This window comes from Canis lupus, chromosome 4, assembly GCF_003254725.2.
Source record: "Canis lupus dingo isolate Sandy chromosome 4, ASM325472v2, whole genome shotgun sequence".
NCBI classification, from domain to species: Eukaryota; Metazoa; Chordata; class Mammalia; order Carnivora; family Canidae; genus Canis; species Canis lupus.
Window position 1 is genome coordinate 905,133 of NC_064246.1, and position 25,219 is coordinate 930,351.

A 25,219-nucleotide genomic window follows, 5' to 3' on the forward strand; every position below is an offset into this window, starting at 1 on the left:
ATATATGCTCTTAACTACTAAAATATTTTAATTCAGCTTTAAAAAACTATAAAATAATGGTTATTTAAAAAAATTAAAAGCCCAAGAATTTGAAATAGACAGTAATTATGGGCATTTGTGTTTTCCATCTCAGTCACTCAGAGGGTTATTCCAGTCAAATCTGAGAGAAACAGAGCTTGGCTCTGACATTCTGATGCTGAGCATGGTCTGGGAGGAGGTAAAGGGGTTCTGGGGCCAGTTGGCAAGGGGAAAAGCAGATCTTGTCCCAGAGTCAAGACTTCTTCATTTAATGGAGTCATAAGGTTTGAATCTATGGTGTGTTCACTGGGCAGCAGGCTAGAAGAGAACCCATAATTTAAAACAATTTTTTTCTAAATAGTCACAAGATTTTTGCAACACTTCCCCAGCTAGAGTAAATAAAAATGAATGATTAGTAACTATTCTGACAATAAAAATGTGCTGGGTGATAAAAATTAAAACAAAGTCCTCTTATGGTGATTACACTGATGACTTTATATTGTCATGATGCCAAATGAAGGGAATTAAATAAATCTTACATTTCTGCTCAGAAAAGTGGGTGTAGGGGAGGAGAAAAGGGAGAGAAAAGGAGGACAAAATTAGCAAAATTATTTTCAAAGTAACTCTTAGCTAAGTAAATTAACCAGTAAAAATAGGTTCTGAGACCTATTATCCCTATATTAAATTGATCTACATTACTGTAGTTCTTTGTGTCTATGTCCTATCTTCTCAACTAAATTGTCCAAAACTTTGAAGACACACACTGTGCCTTATATGTTCTATATTTAGCACAGTTTCAGACATAGGAGAGGTGTTTACTAAATATTTTTTGAACAAATGCATTCTTTCTTGTGCCTAGCATTTAGTAAGCACTTAGTAAATATAAGCATTTTTGAGACTCATGATATACTTGGCTATTTCCATGTTTTATAAACTCAATGAATCATTTACAGTTAAGCTATAAACAAATACATATGAATATTTAATATAAAATATTACAAATTGTATTAACATACTTGCTTTCCACATGCTTTATTCGTACACGAGACCTGCCCTCATAAAATGTCACTCTCCCAAGGAAAACAGACAGTTATGAACTAAAGTGTGGTGGATAGAGATATGGGGAAGTCACATGGTCCAGAGCAAGCAGAGACTCATCAAATGGGTGACAGGGGAGATGTAGGCTAGCCCCAGTAGTCAGCCTGAGTGAAAGCATGGGTATGAGTGAGCTCTCACATCAGAGAAGCCCAGAGACATGAAGCCTGGTGGGAGGGCGGCAGGGAAAGAGAGTGGCTTATGGTGAGTCCAGAGAGCTCACCGGGGACCATGTCTGAAGATGGCTTGCAAATTGAATAAAAGCCATTGTACTTGATCCCAAAGAAGACACTCAAAGGGTTCTGAGTGAACTCACAGCTTGATCCCATCAGAAAGACCCATGTGATTTTGGAAAGTTTCCATTAGTCACTGTGTGAAGAATAGATTCTAGAGGGGAGAGACTTCGTTAAGGGGCTTAGTTAAGGCTATGGTGCCATTTCAGTAACTCAGATGACAGAGAATGGTGCCATGAGCTGGAATGGCACCGAAGAGATGAATTTGAGAGACTGAGAGCCAAAGAATGTTTAGTTTGAGAGGTGGTGTGTTTGAAGTGTGTGGCACACGGGAAGTGGTGTGGAATAAAATGAAATGCAGGATATACTGTTCTGGAGCCCAGGACACCTTCAATATCCAGGGATATTAGCACGTGACTAGTGGCCAAAGCCACACTGTGCATGGGTTCTCAGGTAGGAGATTCACCACTTGGTTGAAGAATGTTGCTACAAGTAGAAAATGGAATTTGTGGTAAAATATTCAAAAGGTAGGTACTATAGACTTATTTACTTTACACAGAGATGGTTCATTTTTTTAATGAGATAATAATACAGATTAAAAATAAGTATTTTTAGCAAAGCAAATCTGCTAATTCTCTAAGCTGATGGTGCAGTCTAAATCCTCTTCAGTTTGACATTTTCAGGGTAGTAAAAGCAGAGGCAAAAGTCAGAAGGATTAGCGCTGCCAGAATCTGTATTATCCAATAGTATCCTGTGTTTGTAGCACATAACCTGGTTCACTCAGAACACAATTTAGCTTCACTATGCTCTCTTACAAGAAATTCAAAGCTTTAGTTACTTAAATGGCATCGATTTGCAAAATAGGTTAAAAGTCCTACAAATATTTGGCTGTTATGTTTTCATTCATATGTATCTTTTTATAGTATTGTCACAACATTATGGCAGAGATGAAAAAGGACAAAAAGAAAAGGTATCTCACATCATTTGTGGAACTTATTTTCCTCTGCTCTGTACACAGTTGAAAGTATGAAAATATTTCTCCTAATTTCTTTTCAGAATAGCAAACAAACAGACACAGAGTTGACACACAGGCTTTGGAGGCAGGCAACCTAAGTTCAGGCCATGGCTCTTCCACTGACTTGCTAAATGACACCCTAAACTTCAGTTTTATCATCTATAATACAGAACATCAGCTACCTTTTAGGGTTACCTGTGAGATACATTATTAAATGAGATAATACAATAACAATAGCCAAACTGTGGAAGGAGCCTCGGTGTCCATCGAAAGATGAATGGATAAAGATGTGGTTTATGTATACAATGGAATATTCCTCAGCCATTAGAAACGACAAATACCCACCATTTGCTTCAACGTGGATGGAACTGGAGGGTATTATGCTGAGTGAAGTAAGTCAATCGGAGAAGGACAAACATTATATGTTCTCATTCATTTGGGGAATATAAATAATAGTGAAAGGGAATATAAGGGAAGGGAGAAGAAATGTGTGGGAAATATCAGAAAGGGAGACAGATCATAAAGACTCCTAACTCTGGGAAACGAACTAGGGGTGGTGGAAGGGGAGGAGGGCAGGGGGTGGGGGTGAGTGGGTGACGGGCACTGAGGGGGACACTTGACGGGATGAGCACTGGGTGTTATTCTGTATGTTGGCAAATTGAACACCAATTAAAAAATAAAATTATTATTAAAAAAAATAAAAATAAATGAGATAATGTAATTAAGATATCTGCATAGTGCTGGTCACCCATAAATCACTCAACACATGGCTAACCATGGTGAATTGTGTCCAGTTAATGCTTGGCCCTTAATCATGTCAGCACTCACAAGGTGACCGGTAGAGGGAGTTTGGCTTTGCAGGTCCTCAATAAATATTTGCCCAATGGAAACTCTGTAAGCATCTGATACATCTGCTCAGATGTATCTAAACCCAGACCTTCTTGACTCTCTTGCTCACACACACATGCATGTACATACATGCAAACGCATGAACACACACTCGCACACACATGCGCCAACAGGAAAGTCTCAGCAATCTCCGTAAGAAGAGAGAGCGCTGGTATCAGAAAGCCCTGGGTTCAAATTCCAGCTTTGTCACCTGCCAGCTGTGTGACGTTAAACAACTTATAATCCTCGAAGCTTTGATTTCTCCATCTGCAGCAGAAGAGTAACAATCCTCTATCTCATAACAAAGTTTTGAAATTTCAATAAGGTAACTATATTATAAGTCCTTAACACATTCCTCCTCCCCCTTCTCATTACTAATATTCACAGTCAAGAAACAAAACCATACAAGTAAGAGTATGTGTTCTGTCCTGTTACTTCAATGGCTCATATAGTAATTTCTTACCAAAAAATCCTTAATTAAAATGAATATTAAGGGCTGTGTTGAGAGGATTATGAAAAGAGGTGATGAAATGCAACTCTGGACTACTTAGAGGTCTCTGTAAAGGGCCATGTCCCTGGGTCACGGCCAAGTGCTCAGAGTGTGACCCAAACAGCCCATGGTGGTCAGACACCCTAGAGGCAAATAGTCCTCTGTTCCAGTGGTGGAGAGAGGTGCTAATCTGAAAATTCATCCTAAGAAGCACTTTCATTGAAAACTTCCTATATGTTAATATCACATAAAATTTCTTAACTTCTATATAATGAATATGAATATATACAATAAAATACAAATATAAATATAAAAATTATTTATAATTTTTATTATTTAAAAATTATTGTATAAAAATAAAATACAAATATATAAATTTATATATAAATAGAGAAGCTCTCTAATAGGGAATTAAGTGTTTTTTTAAAAAGATTTTATTTATTTATTCATGAGAGAGAGAGGCAGAGACTCAGGCAGAGGGAGAAGCAGGCTCCATGCAGGGAGCCCGACGTGGGACTCGATCCCGGGACTCCAGGATCACTCCCCTGGCCGAAGGCAGGCGCTAAACCGCTGAGCCAAGGGATCCCCTGGTCCTGTCAGTTTTGATAAATTCTCGATGACCACAAATCAATCACTTATGGTTTTCTTCTTTGGTTTGAGTGAGAATAAGAATGACTTTCCAGCAAGCCATAAACAGTTGCTAAAGTTTTCACCAAAAGAGAAGATTATATAAATAGTTGAAAAGTGTGAATAGCATGGAGGAATTTTAGTTTCCTTCCTCGTTAGATAATAGCATCTTAACAATTTAATTTAAAAAGAAAATATGGAAACTGATCACAATATTCAGTTAAATTTATTTATTTATTTATTTATTATTTTTAAAGATTTTATTAATTTATTCATGAGAGTCACACAGAGGGAGGCAGAGACATAGGCAGAGGGAGAAGCAGACTCCCTGCCGGGAGCCCGTTGTGGAACTCGATCCCAGGATCCTGGGATCATGACTGGAGCTGAAGCCAGATGCTCAACCACTGAGCCACCCAAGGGTCCCTTAGTTAAATATATTTAGTCAATTTCTTTTCAACTAACGTCGTGTTTTGTGTGTGCATGTGGGTGTGTTTTCTGAATAACATGGTCTGATTCCAAGAGACATGGGAAAATGTTGAAGGAAGTCATGTCATCTGTGTATTCACAAACACTCCTGGTGACAGAGGAGGGGGTACGTAATGAACAGGGTCAACGCAGATGCATATAATACTGTTCACTAAATTCATCCAGTACCAAACTTTGGACAAAAGACATGGACCAATGATCCATACCTGACAACAGCTAAGTAACAAGGCAGTCTGGCAGAGTGGTTAGGACTATTAGAGCCAGGCTGCTTGAATTCAAATCTCAACTCAAATACTTTTGAACCATAGGACCCCTGGACAAATTACTTGACTCACCCATGCCTTGGTTTCCTCCTCTGTAAAATGGTGATGATAGCTGCCTACCTCGTAGTGTTTTTGTGAAGATCAGTAAGTTCACCTACACATATAAAACACTTCTAGAAAAAACAAACAAACAAACAAACAAACAAAAAAACACTTCTAGCAATGCATGCCATCCTGTGAGGACGAAGTATTAATTATTAGAAAGGACCGATAGGAACATTGTAAAAGATATAAAACTCAAAAGAAGTTAAAGGGCACAGCACTTATTAAAAGCAAGAAAGATTATTTTAGGAGTAAGGAAGATCACATTGATGACTTTGGGGTAATTGAGTTATGTTACTAGATGAAAAAGGGACGTGCAAGAAACTGAAAATTCTCCAGCTTTTAATATATTTCTTGTCTTCTTGAGCTCCTGAGTGGATGGGAAAAAGCTAAGATGAAATCCCAACTCTAGTTACAGGAAAGCCAGGATTTCACAAGGGGCTCCTCCAAGGGGGTTCCATGAGTCTTGCCTCTGGGGAAACAATTTATAGGTACTGAAAGAATCCACAAGCAAGAATATTTAGTCCTGACTGGCGACCTTTAAAACCACATACAGGGATCCCTGGTTGGCTCAGCGATTTGGCACCTGCCTTCGGCCGAGGGTGTGATCCTAGAGACTGGGAATTGAGTCCCACATCGGGCTCCCTGCATGGAGCCTGCTTGTCCCTCTGCCTGTGTCTCTGCCTTTCTCTCTCTCTCTCTCTCTCTCTCTCTATCTCATGAATAAATAAAATCTTAAAAAAAATAAAACCATATACAGCACACCAAGAGTTCCTATAATTCTGGAAAATGTAAACTGTCACCAAGATTCAGTAATTCGGAGAAATGTGTGATGTAATAAAACCGGGGTCAGAAAGGCATTTAACAAGGTCTATCATGATATCTCCATTCAATTCATCATTCATTCAACAGATATTTCATAAATGCTCAGATTATGCCAGAATAGAATTCAGTTCTCTTATTTGAGAGAAGTGGTGAGACATTCATGCTCATAAATATAATAATGGGATGGTGAGAGAATTTAAAACATAAAATTGAGTGGTTCATCAGTTAACTAGCTGACTCTTGAGTTCAGCTCAGGTCATGATCTCAGGGTTCTGGGATTGAAACCCTCAACAGACTCCATATTCAGTGAGAAGTCTGCTTGAGAATTCATTCTCTCCCTCTCTCTCCACCTCTCTTCCTACTTGCTCTCCCTCTCCCTTCTCTCTCAAATAAATAGAAAATGTAAAATGTAAAGTTGATAGGATCTTGTTGCTTGATAAAGCGGGGATGAGGAACTTTAGAGTCACTCCAAGTTTTCTGAATGGGGTAACTGTACATTAGTCGTTCTCAATGGCCCCCAACAAGCAGTCCCCTGGTTGCACAGGGATACTTCCGAAGCCAATTACAACTACACATTTTGGGTGGGAGACCAGGAGATTCTGGGTCAGGTCTCTGGGCAGAGTCCTAGTGATCTCTTAGTGTAAAAAGCTTTTGAGGTGGTTTTGATATTCATCTAGGCTTCAGAAATGCTGAAAAAATTAATAATTAATAAAGTTAATAAATAATTAATAACCCAAGATAGTGAGATTCATTTCATAAAACCTGACACACCCGACTCTGTCCATTTTGGTTAAGTCAGGTCATTTTCACAATAATCACGTAAGAAGTTACAGACTAATGATACAAAAAAAGTATCATTTGATTATAATGTCATAGAGTGCCTCTTCTGAATGTCCTCAGATTCTGTAGCATAATCCTTTGAATGCTGACCGTGGTAGTAAATTCTGACCTTTACTGAGAGATTTAGTTTTTGGAAAAATTCCAGTTATTCAGAGCTAAGTAATATCAATAGGTGCATAATTACTTGTTAATATTCCTGAACAAAGTGGTATCAATGAAACATATGAAATCTATATCTTAGTAAAACTCAGAAAATAATTCTGGTAAATATAAAAATATGAAATATAACATATAAAATATGAAAATGTACACAGAGATTTCTTGAACCAGAAACTGCAAAGCCACAAGACACAGATTCAGAAATGTACTCAAAGTAATTGCACACAGAGATGGGGCTATAAATTACTGTAACCTGCAAAAAGCTCTACCTGGCCTTCCATAAAGACAATCATCTGTGTGATCGGACTTCAGGGTTCTCCAGGGACTACATCTTACCAAAAAAAGTCTCATTTCTTTGGTTCACTGTAGACATTCAAAATCCACCCGTAAGTGTTCTATTTCTCAGGCTAAAGCATTGACCATTATAAAAATGCAGATACCCTTGGGATGGATGACATAATAAGCCCTCTCAGATACTAATGTCTTCACATTAATAAGTCTGTCATTTCCTTCATGAACAGGGTTTTGCTAGAACTGTAATGATTCTCATGAGGGATCAGAGGCCCCATAATGGGCACTTGGGGGAAGTGCCACTGACAGGAGAAGTGAGGATGCTGTAAACAGGACTTGCCTCCTTCACGATAATGTACAGCTTGGGCATATTTGAAATGGCAACACATAAATCTAACAGGAAGCAGGATTTGTGAAAAAAAATAGAATGTTACATTCAAACATGGTGCATTTTATGAAGGATTTTTAGAATTTTTATTTGTTTATTCATGAGAGACAAAGAGAGGCAGAGACCTGGGCAGAGGGAGAAGCAGGCTCTTCGAGGGGAGACCAACATAAGACTCCACCCCAGGACCCAGGATCATGACCCGAGCCAAAAGCAGACACTCAACCACTGAGCTACCCAGGCATCCCTTTATGCAGGATTTTACAAGGAAATAGGTAGCAATGCAAAATCATTAAACAGTTGTATTCAGAAGCAATCATTATTCCAAAACCCAAGTTCAAGTGGATGTTGCTAACAGTCTTAAGAATTTATATAACCATCATTGTGCAACTGTGAGAGAGGGGAGGGGATGATGCATGTGGTTGTGGCAACACCGGTCATGTGACACACCCTCCCCCCTTCCGTGAGATTATGTGTCAGTCTCAAATGAGCTGGCCTGCAGGTTTGGCCCATCCTCATCTCAGATATGAGAACTGCTTTATGATGAATTTTCTCTGAATGGCTTGTTTTCTACTCTGGTTTTCAAAATGTGTATGAACAAAGAAGGATTTCTCATTTTAAAATAAAACTAGAAGGATAAAGGTCATAGCATAACTTCATCAATGAACAAATACCAAAAGAAAGAAAGAAAAAAGAAAGAGGGGGAGGAAGGGAAGGCTAGATAGAGGAAGGGAGGAAGTAGAAGAAAGAAAATGGTACACAAGATAAGACCAGAACAATACTTAGTTGGAGATTAGAAGCCTCTGGATCAGAGTCCTTTACAAATTTAGAGGAAGAATCACAAACAGATGAAGTTTCTAGTATTCCAGTTTCAATGTAAAGATTTCAAATGGGCTTGAAAATTCTGGACAGCTTGTGATCATCATTTTTTCCCCTGGAAACGTTTTTATATGGAGAAAGAAGTAACTCAGCTTTAAAGCTAAAATCTCTGTATGTTTAATTTTTATCCAGAAGGCTTTTGCTTCTGTAGGTTTGCAAGCACAAGCATATTTTTCAGACGGTCACAAAGGCGAGATGTTGGTTTCTTTGCTATGATGAAGCACTTGTGATCCACAGTAACTATGCAGACATGGTGAACTTTCATTACTTCCTCATCATGGACCAAACTGCTCGCCAGTTACTTCTCTCAACCTTGCTTTAAACTAAGAGTCATTCTGACGTTCGCTCTGATGACATTGTCTGAAGAATCTCAAGTACCTCTTCTAACCAAGGTTATTTCACTTAAAATTGCCATTAGCTACAATCCCTGGGAGGAGAGGCATAGGATGAGGGGAAAGGTCTAGCCTTGTGGGATGAATAAAAAAAACAAAATGTGGTGTATACATATGATGGAATATTATTCAGCTCTAAAAAGGAAAAAAATTCTGATGCAGGCTACCCATGAATGAACCTAACAAACATTAAGCTAAGTAAAATAAGCCCATCTCAAAAAGAAGACAAAAACTATGTTTCTGTGTGTATGAGGTACCTAAAGGAGTCAAATTCAGCAACACAGAAAGTGGAGTGGCATTGCAGGGGCTGGGAGGAGGAGCGATGGAGAGTTACTGTTCAATGGGTATGGAGTTTCAGTTTTGTAGGATGGAAAGCTCTGGCGGTAGGCAGAACAGCAATGTGAATGTACTTAATAAAACTGAACTGTCATTTGGGTTCTATGCTAAAATAAGATTCCTTTGTAGAGGTAGAGAAACTATAGGCTATCAGAGCCAGAAAGGTAGCTAGTCCAGCCTGGGCAATTGTGCTCAGTGCCAACACCCACAGGCAGCCGCTAGTCAGGGCTTGAGCAGGACACCTGTGTGAGGACATCCTGGATCTGGAGTATTCTGTGTAGTCCCACAGGGTGTGTATAATTCACAGTTTTTGAACACACACACAGTCCTTCTAATTATTTTTGTTGTAGAGCATCTGGGTAGCTCAAGTGGTTGAGCATCTGCCTTCATCTCAGGGCATGATTCCAGGGTCCTGGAATCGAGTCCCACATTGGGCTCCCTGCAGGGAGCCTGCTTCTCCCTCTGCCTATATGTCTCATGAATAAGTAAATGAAATTTTTAAAAGAAATAATATTTTTTTTGTTGAGACAAAAACCCATATAACATTAAATTTACCAACTTAACCATTTTAATGAGTACAGTTCAGTTTTATTAAATACATTCACATTGCTGTTCTGCCCACCTCCAGAAGTGAAATGGTGTCCTCTGTTCTAAGGATAAATTAGGGGCCAAGTTATCAATTGTGTAAGATCATTACTTCCATTCAATAAATATTTTTGAATACCCACTATGTGCCAGATATTGTTCTAAGTGATGATGGTGATGACAAGCATCATAATTGTAATTACATGATGAAAATCATTGCACTTACTGAATATAAATAAGAGAATAAATAATAAATCCAGTAAAAAAGAAAATTATATAGAATGCCGTGAAAGGAACATGGCAAAAAAGGACAAATAGAGTGAGCTGATAGTGACAGGAAAGACCTGGGTGTGGTGGGGAGGAGGGACAGCTTGCTCTATTCTGCAGGATAGTCCAGGTAGGCCTGGGAAGGGAAGTGAGATTTCATCAAAGACTTGAAGGAAGTGAAGGGGTTGTCCCAGCATGTACCTGGGGAAGAGTGTGCCAGGCCCTAAGCCAGAGCACTGACTCCAGGACAGAAGCATATGTGGCATGTGTGAGGACCACAGGGACAATATGCTGGAGAGAGATGAGAGGCAGAAGGGGAGGCCTGCTGAGAAACAGACATCCAGAGGCTGGGCCTTTTGGACCCTGGAAAGACTGTGGCTTTGACTCAATGCAATGAGGTGCCACAGAGGGAGATGAGTAGAGAAGTAGTGTGCTCTCCTTTATGTTTCACAGAGGTCACTTTGGCTGCTTTGCTGAGCATCCACTAAAATGGGGCAAGGAATAGGAAGATCAATCTCTCGCCCCCTTTCCAGAAACAAGTTGTATATGAATAAAAGACTAACTCTTGCTGGACTGTCAGGATCCATCAGCTGGTGTGGACTACGCTTAGATGTCATGACAACAGGGTCATCCTGGTATACTGCAAAGAGCACTAGATCAGGAGGCCAGAGGCCTCCACCACAAATGGAACAACTGAGTAGCAATCTTCCAGGGAGTGGAGGGAACCTGGCATGGGAGACCAAGTCCAGAATATTAAAGCTCTGGGAACAAGTTACAGGAAGACTGTGGATCCAGAAACAATAAAGTTTGAAGAAGGACAAGATGAATTTATCTACAAAATGGAGATTTTAGCTCAGTGCCATCGTTTAGAAGAGAGCAGGACAATCACAGAGGGAGGAGATTTAACGGAGGACCTTGAGAGCCAGCAGAAGGAGACCTTGGCCAGAAAAGCTGCTACCTAAGGAGAATTAAAGTGAATAAAAAGCATGGTTCATGGGGACTGCTACTGCATGAGATTATGGGCATTTACAATTGGCTGTTTTTAATATAGGTTATGTGCATTTAGTATAATTTTGTTCTCATCCAATAACTCTTCCTTAAGCAATAAAACCATTAAGGGACTTTAGCAATCACCAGGGAAGAATATGGCTTAAAAAAGAGATTTTCTGGGACGTGTCAGAGAGCTACGGCCAAGTTTTAGCCCTGGAATGGATCAGTGTTAAATTAATCAAAGTAATTCTCTACAGAGAATCTTTTCTTGATGATATTTCAATATAATATTACTCAGCAGCCTCATCTTTTTTGAGTTTCATTTCACAGAAGGCACTGTGCAAAACTGGCCAGCAAGACAGTCCACACAGCACTGGAAGAAGGATTAGGGGAGAAAAGGAGAAGTCAAGTCTAAAGTTGAAAGAAACTGGCCATCAAAGGTGGTAGGAGAAGGGATGCCAGACTGCCAGCCTTGTAATGGAAAGGGATACGGAGAGGAAGAAAAGCCCTCGGGGTCTCTGTGCTCCATATGCTCATGGGAGAACGAGGGTCCAGTCAAAGCCCTCCAAATATCAGAGAACCCCTGGAAGCCTGGCTGGAATGGGAGGGTATGTACTACCTGCTAAGTGAAGCAGAAGGTAAGAATGTTCTGGAGAAGTAAGGGTAAATTGGAAGTGACAGTTAAATTCAAAAAGGGATAAAGAATCACAGAAAAAGGAGGGTTATATGTAAAGTATATACAAGCTCGCTTTGCTCTCTTTGTGCTTTGGAAATGTTCTGTATAATCTTTAATAACATGATTTTATTTCTCTTAAATAAAAATAGTTACTTTGAAAGAAATTTGAGGGGCACCTGGGGACTCAGTGGTTGAGCATCTGTCTTTGGCTCAAGAGGTGATCCTGGAGTCCTAGGATGGAGTCCCACATCGGGCTCCCTGCTGTGTGGGGAGCCTGCTTCTCCCTCTGCCTGTGACTCTGCCTCTCTTTGTCTCTCATGATTAAATAAATAAAATCTTTAAAATAAATAAATAAATAAATAAATAAATAAATAAATAAATAAATAAAATTTGAAGCAATGGATATGTGTAAATAACAAACACCTCAGATTCCATCCATGAAGAACTGGCATTCCTTGTCACTGTTTACTTAACTAATTGCCCAAGGGCACATCATTATCTCAAAATGATGCATAAAAATCCACTAATCCTTGAGAACAAAGTTTTGATATATATTAAGTACTTAATGGAAATAGAAAGCTTCAATTAAATAAACTGGTTCAAAAGAGCAGTGGAGACAAAAATGTATGAATTTGCTCATTGCTGATGATTATTAATTATGATGCATACTGGCTGAAAAACGTGCACATTATCCTAATACACGTTTATGCTGAATTAGGAAATCTCATTCAATATGACCTTCATCAGTATCACATTTCTAACAGTAATTTACTGATATACAGTCTAGAAATGAATAGTTTCTCAGTTTCACACAGAAAATTAGCAGTGTCTCGGATCCACCTAAATGCCTGGAAGAGAGGGCTGAATTTGTGAAAGACTTACACATTGGAATCTCTTCTCCATTTCATCAAGATGGTCCAGGATCCCCAGCACTCACAGTGGGAATCCCACAAGGCTTCAAATCATTCTGGATAAAGGATTGCTCTCCCTAGCACCTGCATCTCTACTCCCATGCACACATGTAAGTCCTAGGTGGCAACTTTCAGGAGCTAAATGGCTAATAATACAGCCTTAGGTTAAATCCAAGTTAAAATGAGAATGATGTAACTTCCCTATAGGATGTTTGTAAAAGTAATTTGACATTGTATGTAAATTACTCAGCGTGGTGTTTGGCGCATGGCATCTGGGATTTGTTACTTTTACAATTAGATGGTAGCTGACAGGACATACTGAGTGAGCCAGGGCTTAGAAAAAGAAGTCAAAGAAGTCAGCTCTACTCCAATGCATTAACCAGTATTGAGAGATCGAATTCCAGTGGGAAGAAAGGTGCTAATGCCCAATGCCCACATATCTACTTACATTTATGAATTAGTACGATGATTACTTTTAAGGGAAAAAAAAAAAACACCCTGGACCTTTGACCACTTCCATTTGGAGTTGGGCATTTCTGAGACCTCTGATGGCCTGAGATTGCCCTGACAGAGCAGGAGAGAATAATGAAATATGATGAATAGAAATCATTAGGAATAAAAGAAGTTCGAAGTGGGAGGGCCTGTGTGGAATGTTACTGTGGTGGTGGCTTTGTCTTCAAATAAGTGTGTGTCCAAGGTGGTTCCTCAGGGTGTAAGGGAGGACATCTCTTAGAGATTATACCAAAGAGCAACGCTCCATGATGGTCTAAATGTCACAGTCATGTGCGTGTCAATCTTAATTCACTCAAGTGGAAGGCAATGACACATCTCTTCAAACTGGAGACATTTGTCCTCAGTTTTGAGAAATGTTTTTGCACCGTCTCATTATTAGAATCTTTCCCTGCAACTTTCTCTGCACTGTTTCTGGAATATTTTGTTAGAGGCTTTCCTCAAATAGCTTGTGCTCCTTGGCTGTCCGTTCTTAACTTGTGAAGCCCCAACAAGCTCATTGGAAGGCCTGGTACACTGGGGAGGGCTTGTCCATTTCATGGTAGAGTGTTTGCAGGACTAGTCAAGGATTTTCATCTGGTGGTCCCTTCATTGTTATGATCTTTAGGTTATTTCTCTGGGTAGAATTAGCGTATCAAGAGAGAGCTCCCCCAGCACCTCTGGCCAGGCAGCAGCTGTCATCAGGAACTGGGCAGACAAGAAGGTTTAGCACCAGCGTCTCCAATTCACTGCAGAATTTCACATAAATCCCTGAATTTAGTCGGGTACCTGCCCCTCTTCCCATTTTCCCAGAATTATTGCTAGCAGTAGCTCCTACTATCAGAGAAGATGGAGTTTGAGTTTATTTCTAGTTATTTTTGTTTTTTTGTTTACAAGTGATTAGATGAGAAGGGAACATCTGTACACAAAGGTAGGGGTTTGGATAATCTGAATATGCCCTATTACTAAGGTTCCTCTAGTCAAGTTACTTACTTCTCTCCAGAGGGTATTTCCCACCTGACATCTATGAGCAAGCTCTATGATTTAAGGGAACATCCTTTAGCCAGTTCACCATTTTTATAAAGCACCCTCAATTATCAATTATTTGAAACAATGGACAGATCAATGCTCAGCCTAAAGCAAATAAAACTGATCTGCAAGCGTTACTGGAGATTTGAGTCTGTCTGACAAACTGGCCATTTGCAAATCACCACTCCATTTGATGTTAGTAAAAACTCAAAGGAAGTAAAAGAAAGATTTTTCTACACCTGTGATGGCTCTTCTCTCCCGGGGAGAGCAGGAGCTTCTGACGTGTCTATTTGAGAAGTGGCAACCTGACCTTTCTTTGTTTTACTATTGCCACTTTTAAAGTTTTATTTATTTTAAAGATAGTATTTATTTATTTGACACAGAGAGAGAGATTAGGCAAGCACACAAGCAGGGGGACCGGGAGAGGGAGAAGCAGACTCCCCACTTCTACATTTTCTTCTACTTTTTAAAAAGATTTTATTTATTCATTCAGGAGAGACACAGAGAGAGATGTGCAGACACAGGCAGAGGGAGAAGCAGGCTCCATGCAGGGAGCCCGATGCCGGACTCGATTCTGGGACTCCAGCATCACGCCCTGGGCCAAAGGCAGGTGCCAAACGGCGGAGACACCCAGGGATCGATGATCCCCCAATGATGTGTTTCTTAGAAAACTCTTCCAGTCATCCTGGAATAAAGATCTTGGTCTAGTTAATTTCACTCCACACAAATTTGGTATATTTCTGCAAAGATTTTTTAACCTATACTGAGAATGAGCTTGCACCAGACACGTTATATGTATTTATGTTCAGTTAAAGGAATCGCATTTGTTACCAAGAGAGAGCTGCGCCTATTGGCACCCTTTCTTTTTGGACCATCTCTCTGCCACGGGACCTACTGTTCACAAGGCAGGAGCCTGGCTGTGGTGTAGAGCCCACACTCAGTAACTGAATTGCCAGTATTTCTTTATGAACGTGGTGGGGTCAAGGGACAGCAAGCATGTTTCTGCTAAGTTCCCTTCAAATCCGCATTCCTAGGAGAAATTTTCATGTCCCATAAAGAATTCGAGTCCTGTTGCATTTGACAGCAATTTAGAATAAAAAGCAAATAATGAACCCGAGGCTGAAGAATCCTTCAAGGTAATAAACATACACAGATGAACCTGAATTAAAAGGGTCTGAAATCAGGCATCTAAGTAAAGATGAACAACTCTGATGCAAAAGTTATAGTGTGTTTTAATAACCACAGCTTCTCTTTCCATTACCAGGTATAACTGCTGCCACTTAACGAACTAATATGTCTCTCCTGCCTCTTATTACGATGATAAATTGCTAGTGAAATGCATTCCAAAGTGAGTAATGTCTTGCTGGACACTGGTAATTCACTTTAACTAATTAACATAATAACAGATACAATGACATAATCTCCGGATTCACATTATCATCTATAGCTTGGTCTGCTCTTGCAGACATGCTGCTGAATCAATATCAAACATGCTGGGGATGAAAACAGTGTTTTGTTAATGTGGCGTTTTAACATGTATCTTTTTCCTAGTTGGACATACTATATAAAACAAGACCAGAGATGTTTTTTATCGTCTTAATTTCTTTACCATGAGAACAAATTGCCTGAACGTGAGGAAATGATCACTAAAAAACCAGAACAAGAACAAGTTCACTTAAACAACTAATTGTTAAAAATGCCTAATAACAAGAATTCTAATGTATTCCCAGTATACACCAACAAAAACCATTTAGGCAAAATATGTTCATGAAACTCTGGAAAATAAATTTCCATTAAATAAATTTTACTAAACCATTTAAAACTTGATTTCTACAATATTTAATTAGCACAGGACCATAGAGCTTTATTGTATGACCTCAGTAACTAAGAAGAGATGAAGTCTTTGAGGTAAAAAGTAATTTTGGTACAAAGCTAATTTTTTTCACCCCAAATTCCTCCTCTCCTGTACTATTACTGTGATAGCTTTGATTAGCTTTATTTAATTAAAAGCTGTAGTTAACACCTATACATTTTTTTAAAGATTTTATTTATTTATTCATGAAAGACACAGAGAAGCAGAGACACAGGCAGAGGGAGAAGCAGGCTCCCTGCGAAGAGACTGATGTGGGACTTGATCCTGGGACTCCGGGATCACGACCTGAGCCAAGGCAAATGCTCAACTGCTGAGCCACCCAGGCATCCCTAACACCTACATTTTAAAATATTGTACAGGGACAGCCCCGGTGGTGCAGCGGTTTAGCGCCGCCTGTAGCCCAGGGCGTGATCCTCGAGACCCGGGATCGAGTCCCACATCGGGCTCCCTGCATGGAGCCTGCTTCTTCCTCTGCCTGTGTCCTGCCTCTCTCTCTCTCTCTGTGTGTCTCTATGTATAAATAAATAAAAAATCTTTAAAAAAATAAAATAAAATATTGTACAAACTACATTAGATTAAAGCTACTTGAGAATAGGTAACTCCATGTTGTAGCATAGAGTAGATAAATAATGCCTCCCAGGAGATTTCAGGCCTAATCCCTGAAACTTGCAAATGTGATCTTATTTGAAAAAAGTCTCTGCAGATGTGATTAAGCTAAGAATCTTCAGATGGGGTAATTATTGTGGATTATCTAGGTGAGCCCTAAAAGTATTCCATGTGTAAGAGGAAAGCAAAAGGAGATCTGACCCACAAGGAAGAGGAGGTGATGTGAAGATCTGGACAGAGATAAAAGCAATATGGCCACAAGCCAAGGAGAGCCAGCATCCACCAGAAACTGGAAGAGTGGAGAGTCCTCCCTTAGAGCTTCCCTGGAGTGCCCGCTCTATCACCATCTTGATTTTGGACTTATGTTCCCCAGAGCTGTGAGAGAATAAACAAAGGTTTTATGCTGGTATTGGGAAACACAGCATTTGATTTTTGTTCCCCAATATCTAAATAAAATCTAGAGTCAAAGAGGCAAAAATTCCCATGAAAAATGCATTTTGTTATTAAAAAATACAGTTAGTTGCAGTGGGTAATGAGTGCAGTGCAATCATATATCCAAAGATGTAGATCTCATATAGACACCTTATAACTATAAATTTATGTCTTCTAACTAACACCTCCCCATCTTCCCCATCCCCCAGCTCCTGATAAGGAAACATTAAAAAAAATCTTTGTGTGTGTGTGTGTGTGTGTGTGTGCGCGCGCGCGCACGCGCAGAGGGGAGCTTCATAAAGAGATTCCACTCAAATCTCTTGGAATGATTTTTTAAAAAGATAATCCTACCTATGGGTCATTAGTTGCATTAAAATATTTTTCCATATATATTTTTACATTGTATGATTTACCCTTTTCCTTTATCTACTCTAGTTCTTGGGTCTTTAGGGATTCCAATTGCTATTTCTACCAATGATACTACCTCCTTATTTGGAACAATTAAGCAATTAAGTGTAGTTTTATAAAATGCTACATATTCTACTTTACATTGGGTTTCTGGATCATTTTCTCAATGTTAGCTAAAATGTTTATTATTCTATAAAATGGATTCTAAGTGTGGATTTCAACCTAGTAAAATTTTTATGAATGACGTAGGCAGAAATTTGTCTCCTTTTATCTTTACTCTGTTTGAAAAAAGTCTCTATTCTAGGATAATTTCTGAGTAACTAAAGTTAGAAATATATGCATTGTCTCATTTAAGAGTCCCTCAAATGGCTAAGAAATGAGCTTCTAAAACTCATTTTCTGCTATTAAAGTTTTACAGAAATCTGTTAGAGGCAAGTCAGCGTACTTTCTGAGCCATTTTGTCTCCTTCTTCCAGGGCTCATGAAAAACAGGAATGCTTTAGATGAACCAGCTGCTGGATTGCCTAGAATAGTAAATTACTCTAACACTCCTATTTGATCTTGTCACACTTTTTTTTTTTCCAGCAGGATTTCCTCATTTTTCACAACTATTTGTTTCCACTCGAAATTAGCTTCCTACAAATAGTGTCTTGTCAAATGTGTACTGAGTTATCTGCTCAGTTACCATAAATAAACTCCAGTTCACTATGCCCACCTTCCTTTAGTTAAATATATCACAAAATATAACATTTCATTAAAATGTGGCTCCTTGCACCGAAATATATTACTGCACTAGTATAAAAACTTAAAATTTTCTGTGAACTCATTTGGAATTTTTCATCATTATTGAATTTTATTGCAAAATGTTGGGGATTAAAAAAGAATCGTGGGAAGTCTGGGTGGCTCAGTGGTTGAGCGTCTGCCTTTGGCTCAGGTCATGATTCCGGGGTCCTGGGATGGAGTCCCCCATTGGGCTCCCCACAGGGAGCCTGCTTCTCCCTCTGCCTGTGCCTCTGCCTCACTCTGTGTGTCTCTCATGAATAAATAAAAATATCTTTAAAAAAAAGAACAATTATGAAAAGGTCCTTCATACCTCTGAAGAACTAGTATAAAAGTGACTCAAACCTATTAATTTTTTTTTAAGTGTAAGCCATTCTCAACTCTTCTACCTTTTATGTACCCAAACGGTGATTTTAGTGACATTCTGAACATTCTTTATGAAGTTAGCACTCTGGGAAACTCAAAAATTTCACAAATGCACTAAACTGACCTCATGCCGTTTCTGTGATGATCTACTTATTCTTAGAAACGAATAAATATTCATAATTTTTATTTTATGATCTAAAGAAAGGGATGGATCCCTTCATGGTTTCCTGCCTTTTTGCTCCACATCAACCTTGGAATGAAGGACGTATTACCCTTTATGAGAAGGAAGGCAAGTCTTTGCACCTGTAAGCTTGTCTAGAATATGATATAAACCCCATCTGCACCAATTTTGATGATGCAATTTTATTAATGCATAAATAAAAGGTTTGTTGAAATATGCAGTAGCAGTTTATCATTTCTTTCCCTGGATAAATGATGGATTCCAGTCTCTTCCATTTCTACCTGTGAAATATTCCTTTACAGAGTAAAACAGATACCTAGTTTGTGGAAATATTCTAAAGGAATGACACTTGTTTCTTTTTAAAATGTTCTGAATAGAACACTGATACCCAGAATCCACACTAAAACTTAATTATTAAGTCTCAGGAAGTTTGGATGATAGACATAAACCTTTTATTTTTATGACATCCCATTAGCAGCTGGGGCTTTGGCACCAGCCAGACTTGGGCACACATTTAAGTTCTACCACCCGTTAGTTCCATGAAACATAATCCCTCAGAGAACATCCCTTCATCTACAAAAAAGGGATAATATCTATTTTCTAGGGTTGTCACGAGGATCAAATGACATACACGTAAATACTTAAATGAAAACAAGTATGATGCCTAACAGGATCTCAATAAATGTGTACCCATTTGCTTTCTCCTTTACTTTTAGACATCATCAGATACATGTGGCCTGCAAGCATTGGTCAGAAGTGAGGGGCGCCTGGGGGGCTCAGTGGGTTAAGCATCTGCCTTTGGTTCAGGTCATGATCCTGGGGTCCTGGGATTGAGCCTCACATCAGGCTCCCTGCTCAGCATGGGGTCTGCTTCTCGCTCTCCTTCTGCCCCTCCACCTGCTCACATGCTTTCTTTCAAATAAATAAAATCCTTTTTTTAAAAAAAATTTATTGGAGTTCAATTTGCCAACATATAGCATAACACCGAGTGCTATCCCGCCAAGTGTTCCCCTCAGTGCCCATCACCCAGTTGCCCCCACCCCTCGCCCACCTGCCTTTCCACTACCCTCTGTTCGTTTCCCAGATTTAGGGGTCTCTCATGTTTTGTCATCCTCACTGATATTTTCACTCATTTTCTCTCCTTTCCCTTTATTCCCTTTCACTAACTTTTATATTCCCCAAATGAATGAGACCATATAATGTTTGTCCCTTTCTGATTGACATTTTTCATTCAGCATAATACCCTCCAGGTCCATCCATGTCTAAGCAAATGGTGGGTATTTGTCGTTTCTAATGGCTGAGGAATATTCCATTGTATACATAAACCACATCTTCTTTATCCATTCATCTTTCGATGGACACCGAGGCTCCTTCCACAGTTGGCTATTGTGGCCATTGCTGCTAGAAACATCGGGGTGCAGGTGTCCCGGTGTTTCATTGCATCTGAATCTTTGGGGTAAATCCCCAGCAGTGCAACAGCTGGGTCGTAGGGCAGGTCTACTTTGAACTCTTTGAGGAACCTCCACACAGTTTTCCAGAGTGGCTGCACCAGTTCACATTACCACCAACAGTGCACGAGGGTTCCCCTTTCTCCACATCCTCTCTGACATTTGTTGTTTCCTGCCTTGTTAATTTTCCCCATTCTCACTGGTGTGAGGTGCTATCTCATTGTGGTTTTGATTTGTATTTCCCTGATGGCAAGTGATGCAGAGCATTTTCTCATGTGCGTGTTGGCCATGTCTATGTCTTCCTCTGTGAGATTTCTCTTCATGTCTTTTGCCCATTTCATGATTGGATTGTTTGTTTCTTTGCTGTTGAGTTTAATAAGTTCTTTATAGATCTTGGATACTGGCCCTTTATCTGATAGGTCATTTGCAAATATCTTCTCCCATTCTGTAGGTTGTCTTTTGGTTTGGTTGACTGTTTCTTTTGCTGTGCAGAAGCTTTTTATCTTGACGAAGTCCCAGTAGTTCACTTTTACTTCTGTTTCTCTTGCCTTCATGGATGTATCTTGCAATTAGTTGCTGTGGCCAAGTTCCAAAAGGGTGTTGCCTGTGTTCTCCTCTAGGATTTTGATGGAATCTTGTCTCACATTTAGATCTTTCATCCATTTTGAGTTTATCTTTGTGTATGGTGCAAGAGAGTGGTCTAGTCTCATTCTTCTGCATGTGGATGTCCAATTTTCCCAGCACCATTTATTGAAGAGACTGTCTTTCTTCCAATGGATAGTCCTTTCTCCTTTATCGAATATTAGTTGACCATAAAGTTCAGGGTCCACTTCTGGGTTCTCTATTCTGTTCCATTGATCTATGTGTCTGTTTTTGTGCCAGTACCACACTGGCTTGATGACCACAGCTTTGTAGTACAACCTGAAATCTAGCATTGTGATGTCCCCAGCTCTGGCTTTCATTTTTAATATTCCCCTGGCTATTTGGGGTCTTTTCTGATTCCACACAAATCTTAAGATGATTTGTTCCAACTCTCTGAAGAAAGTCCATGGTATTTTGATAGAGATTGCATTAAATGTGCAAATTGCCCTGGGTAAGATTGACATTTTCACAGTGTTAATTCTTCCATCCATGAACATGGAATATTTTTCCATCTCTTTGTGTCTCCCTCAATTTCTTTCAGAAGTGTTCTGTAGTCTTTAGGGTATAGATCCTTTACCTCTTTGGTTAGGTTTATTCCTAGGTATCTTATGCTTTAGGGTGCAATTGTAAATGGAATTGACTCCTTAATTTCTGTTTCTTCAATCTCATTGTTAGTGTATAGAAATGCCACTAATTTCTGGGCATTGATTTTGTAACCTGCCACACTGCTGAATTGCTTCATGAGTTCTAGGAATCTTGGGGTGGAGGCTTTTGGGTTTTCTATGTACAGTATCATGTCATCTGCAAATAGGGGGAGTTTGACTTCTTTGCCAATTTGAATGCCTTTTATTTCTTTTTGTTGTCTGATTGCTGAGGCTAGGACTTCCAGTACTATGTTGAATAGCAGTGGTGAGAGGGGACATCCCTGTCTTGTTCCTGATCTTAGGGGAAAGGCTCCCAGTGCTTCCCCATTGAGAATGATATTTGCTGTGGGCTTTTCATAGATGGCTTTTGAGGTGCTGAGGAATGTTTCCTCTATCCCCACATGTGTACCCATTTGCTTCCTCCTTTATTTTCAGACATCATCAGATACATGTGGCCTGCATGGATTGGGACGTCTGTGAGGCTCAGTTGGTTAAGCATCTGCCTTTTGTTCAGGTCATGATCCCAGGGTCCTGAGATTGAGCCCCACCTCAGGCTCCCTGCTCAGCAGGGGGTCTGCTTCTCGCTCTCCTTCTGCCCCTCCACCTGCTCACACTCTTTCTTTCAAATAAACAAAATCTTTTTTTTTTTTTTTTTAAGAAAAGGAGTGGGCTTCTAATGAAACATATTTTAAGAATTTTTTTTTTAAGATTTTATTTATTTATTTGAGAGAGAGAGAGCACAAGTAGGCAGAGTAGCAGACAAAGGGAGAGGCAGGCTCCCTGGTAAGCAGGGAGCCTGACAGGGAGCTACATCCCAGGACCCTGAGATCATGACCTGAGCCGAAGGCAGATTTTTAACCGACTGAACCACCCAGGAGCCCCAAGAAAGATTTTCAAACTTCAAACTATTTTGGCCCTAATGATAGAAAGTAATATGAAAAAATTTAAAAATTGGTTAAATACTATGTACTGAACTGATAAAACAAAATTATATATGCCCTGCTGGATTTGGGGGCGGGGTGGTAAATTTAGCCCTGTCATATAATGGGTGATGGGAAGGAACACTGGCATTTTGTAAGTATGGGCAGTAAAGACTGAGAAGCAAAAAGTCAAAAAGTTTTTGACTGAGAAATTCTATTTAATACAAATTATGGTAACACATCTCCATGGTTTATTTGTTCATTTAGTAAATATTTACTTTCCACCACAAAGTAAAGCGCTATTCTTGGTTCTGGCGATAGAGCTGTGAGTGAGTAAGACCGAGCCTTTTGTCTGCTTCCGCGGAGCTTAACATTCTGATGTGTAGATGTATAATAAACAAATACATGAGTATTTAAGAACTAGTACACATACATGGGAAACAAAATGTGGAGGTCTGTTTGAAAGTAGTTGGGGCTTCTTTACTGTGCACTGGGCAGAAAGCCTCTTTGGGCCATGGCATGTCCACTGGACCCTGAGCAAAAGGGAAGAGGAAGCTTGAGTGTGAAGGGAGGGGATTTTCTACCAGGCAGAAAGAAGCCAGCTTGGCAGACAAAGAGCCAAAGAGGAAGAGAGTGGTGGAAGAGGAAGGGCAGCCAGCGCAGGTGACTGTCATATGGGGCCCTGGCAGCAGCCAGAAGAGTCTGGACTTTACATGGGTCTTGTGAGAGCCCCCCACAGGGTGGTGAGCAGAGGAGAGGTGTGACAGGTGTCAAGAGTGGTCGTGGGGCGAGCCAGTGGGAAGTGACAGCGATCCGAACCCAGGCAAGCCAAATAGACCAGGCGGTACTGGAGCAGTGGGAGGGTGTGTTAGAAAACTGACTTAAAATGTACTGGTGAATTACATGTGGGGAATGAGGAAAGAAAAAAAGGAAGAAAAGCAACACCTAGGCTTTGCCTGGCTCTCTTGGGAAAGGAGTAAAGTTTGGAGAAGTGAAACAAGACAAATGGGGAGAAGCACATTTGGGGTGGAATGGAGAAAATCCAGTGCAATTCCACACGTTAGTTTAGAACTATCTGTCCGGCACTCATGTGATGACAGCGTCTTCGTTACATGGAGTCTGATCTGCAGAGAAGGGCTGAGGGCTGGAGCTGTCATAGGATCCAGACATACAGATTTATAGCAAAGGACGTTTACAATTTTTTTCTCAAAAAGTTGTCAATTAGAGTGAATGAAAACAAATGAAATTAATGCTAATATGGGATAAACACATTATGGTACATCCATATGACACAATGTTATGTATCCTTAAATTATCTTTTAGAATAATATTTAGAGAGACAGAAAGGCACCTCAGTGGCTCAGTCGGTTCAGTATCTGCCTTTGGCTCAAATGATGATCCTGGGGTCCTGGGATGGAGCCCCACATTGGGCTCCCTGCTCAGGAGGAAATCTGCTTCTCCCTCTCCCTTAGCTGCTCCCCCTGCTTGTGCTCTTTCCCTCTCTGTCAAATAAATAAATAAAACCTTTATTTTTATTTATCTTTAAAAAGATTTTTTTAATTTATTCATGAGAGACACAGAGACAGAGTCTGAGACACAAACAGAGGGAGAAGCAGGCTCCCCGCGGGTAGCCCAATGTAGCACTCGATCCCAGGACCCCGGGATCACACACTGAGCTGAAGGCAGACACTCAACCACTGAGCCACCCAGGCATCTCATAAATAAAATCTTTAAAAATTAAAAAAATATATATTTGGAGGGACAGAGAAATGGGAAAAAAGGGAATGTACTGTTATATTATTAAGAGGAAAAAGGTAGGAGTTTTGTAATCCCACATTTGTGTAAAAGTATGTAAATTTTAGATGTCTAGAATATGGGGGTGCCTAGCTGGTTTAGTTGCTGGAATTTGGGACTCTTGATCTCAGGGTTGTAGGTTCAAGCCCCATATTGGGTGTAGAGATGACTTAAAATTTTAAAAAGTCCAGAATAGGGGATCCCTGGGTGGCTCAGCGGTAGTGCCTGCCTTTGGCCCAGGGTGTGATCCTGGAGTCCCGGGATCATGTCCCACATCAGGCTTCCTGCATGGAGCCTGCTTCTCCCTCTGCCTGTGTGTGTCTCTGCCTCTCTCTCTCTGTGTGTCTCTCATGAATAAATAAATAAATATTTAAAAAAAATAAAAATAAAAAGTCCAGAATATAAAAATATTTGAAGTTACTTTGGAGTTTTTCAGTGGTAAGATTAGAGGTGTTTTGTATTACTTTTTGGATCTTTTTTTGTATTTTAAAGTTTATAAAAATATGGGAAAATTAACGCCCATAAAAACATCACTCAGCCTCTGAGTTATAATAAAACAGCAGAATACATTAAAGAAAGGTTTAGCAAAAACAGTTCAACAGTATTTCTTTCCCTAACGTTTCTAAAAATTTCTTAACTGAGAAATAGAAGTATTGATATATTTTCTAATTAATGTGCTTTTATAAGGGTATTGTTTAATTTTTTTTACAACACAAAACATTTCTCAATATTTTTTTCCTGTTCTTTGCATACATAAATTTTTGGTCCCAGAGAATTTTTGCATACAAGTTACTATACCTCCCCATTTGTACTTTTTCTTCCAAATAAATGGTATATAGTTAGTTTATCCATCAC

The 25,219-nt window shown here is 39.7% G+C and overlaps 2 protein-coding genes across 33 annotated transcripts in view; one reads left to right on the forward strand and one right to left on the reverse strand.

The window, feature by feature from the left end:
- CHRM3 (cholinergic receptor muscarinic 3) overlaps positions 1-25,219 on the reverse strand; it is a 502,174-nt gene that overhangs the window by 327,247 nt on the left and 149,708 nt on the right. The window lies entirely within an intron of this gene.
- The window catches only part of LOC112660809 (testis-expressed protein 10-like), a 41,957-nt gene continuing 28,359 nt past the window's right edge, over positions 11,622-25,219 (forward strand). The window contains 1 exon segment of the mRNA XM_035715422.1: positions 11,622-11,774. Coding sequence (XP_035571315.1) covers positions 11,622-11,774 — 153 coding nt within the window.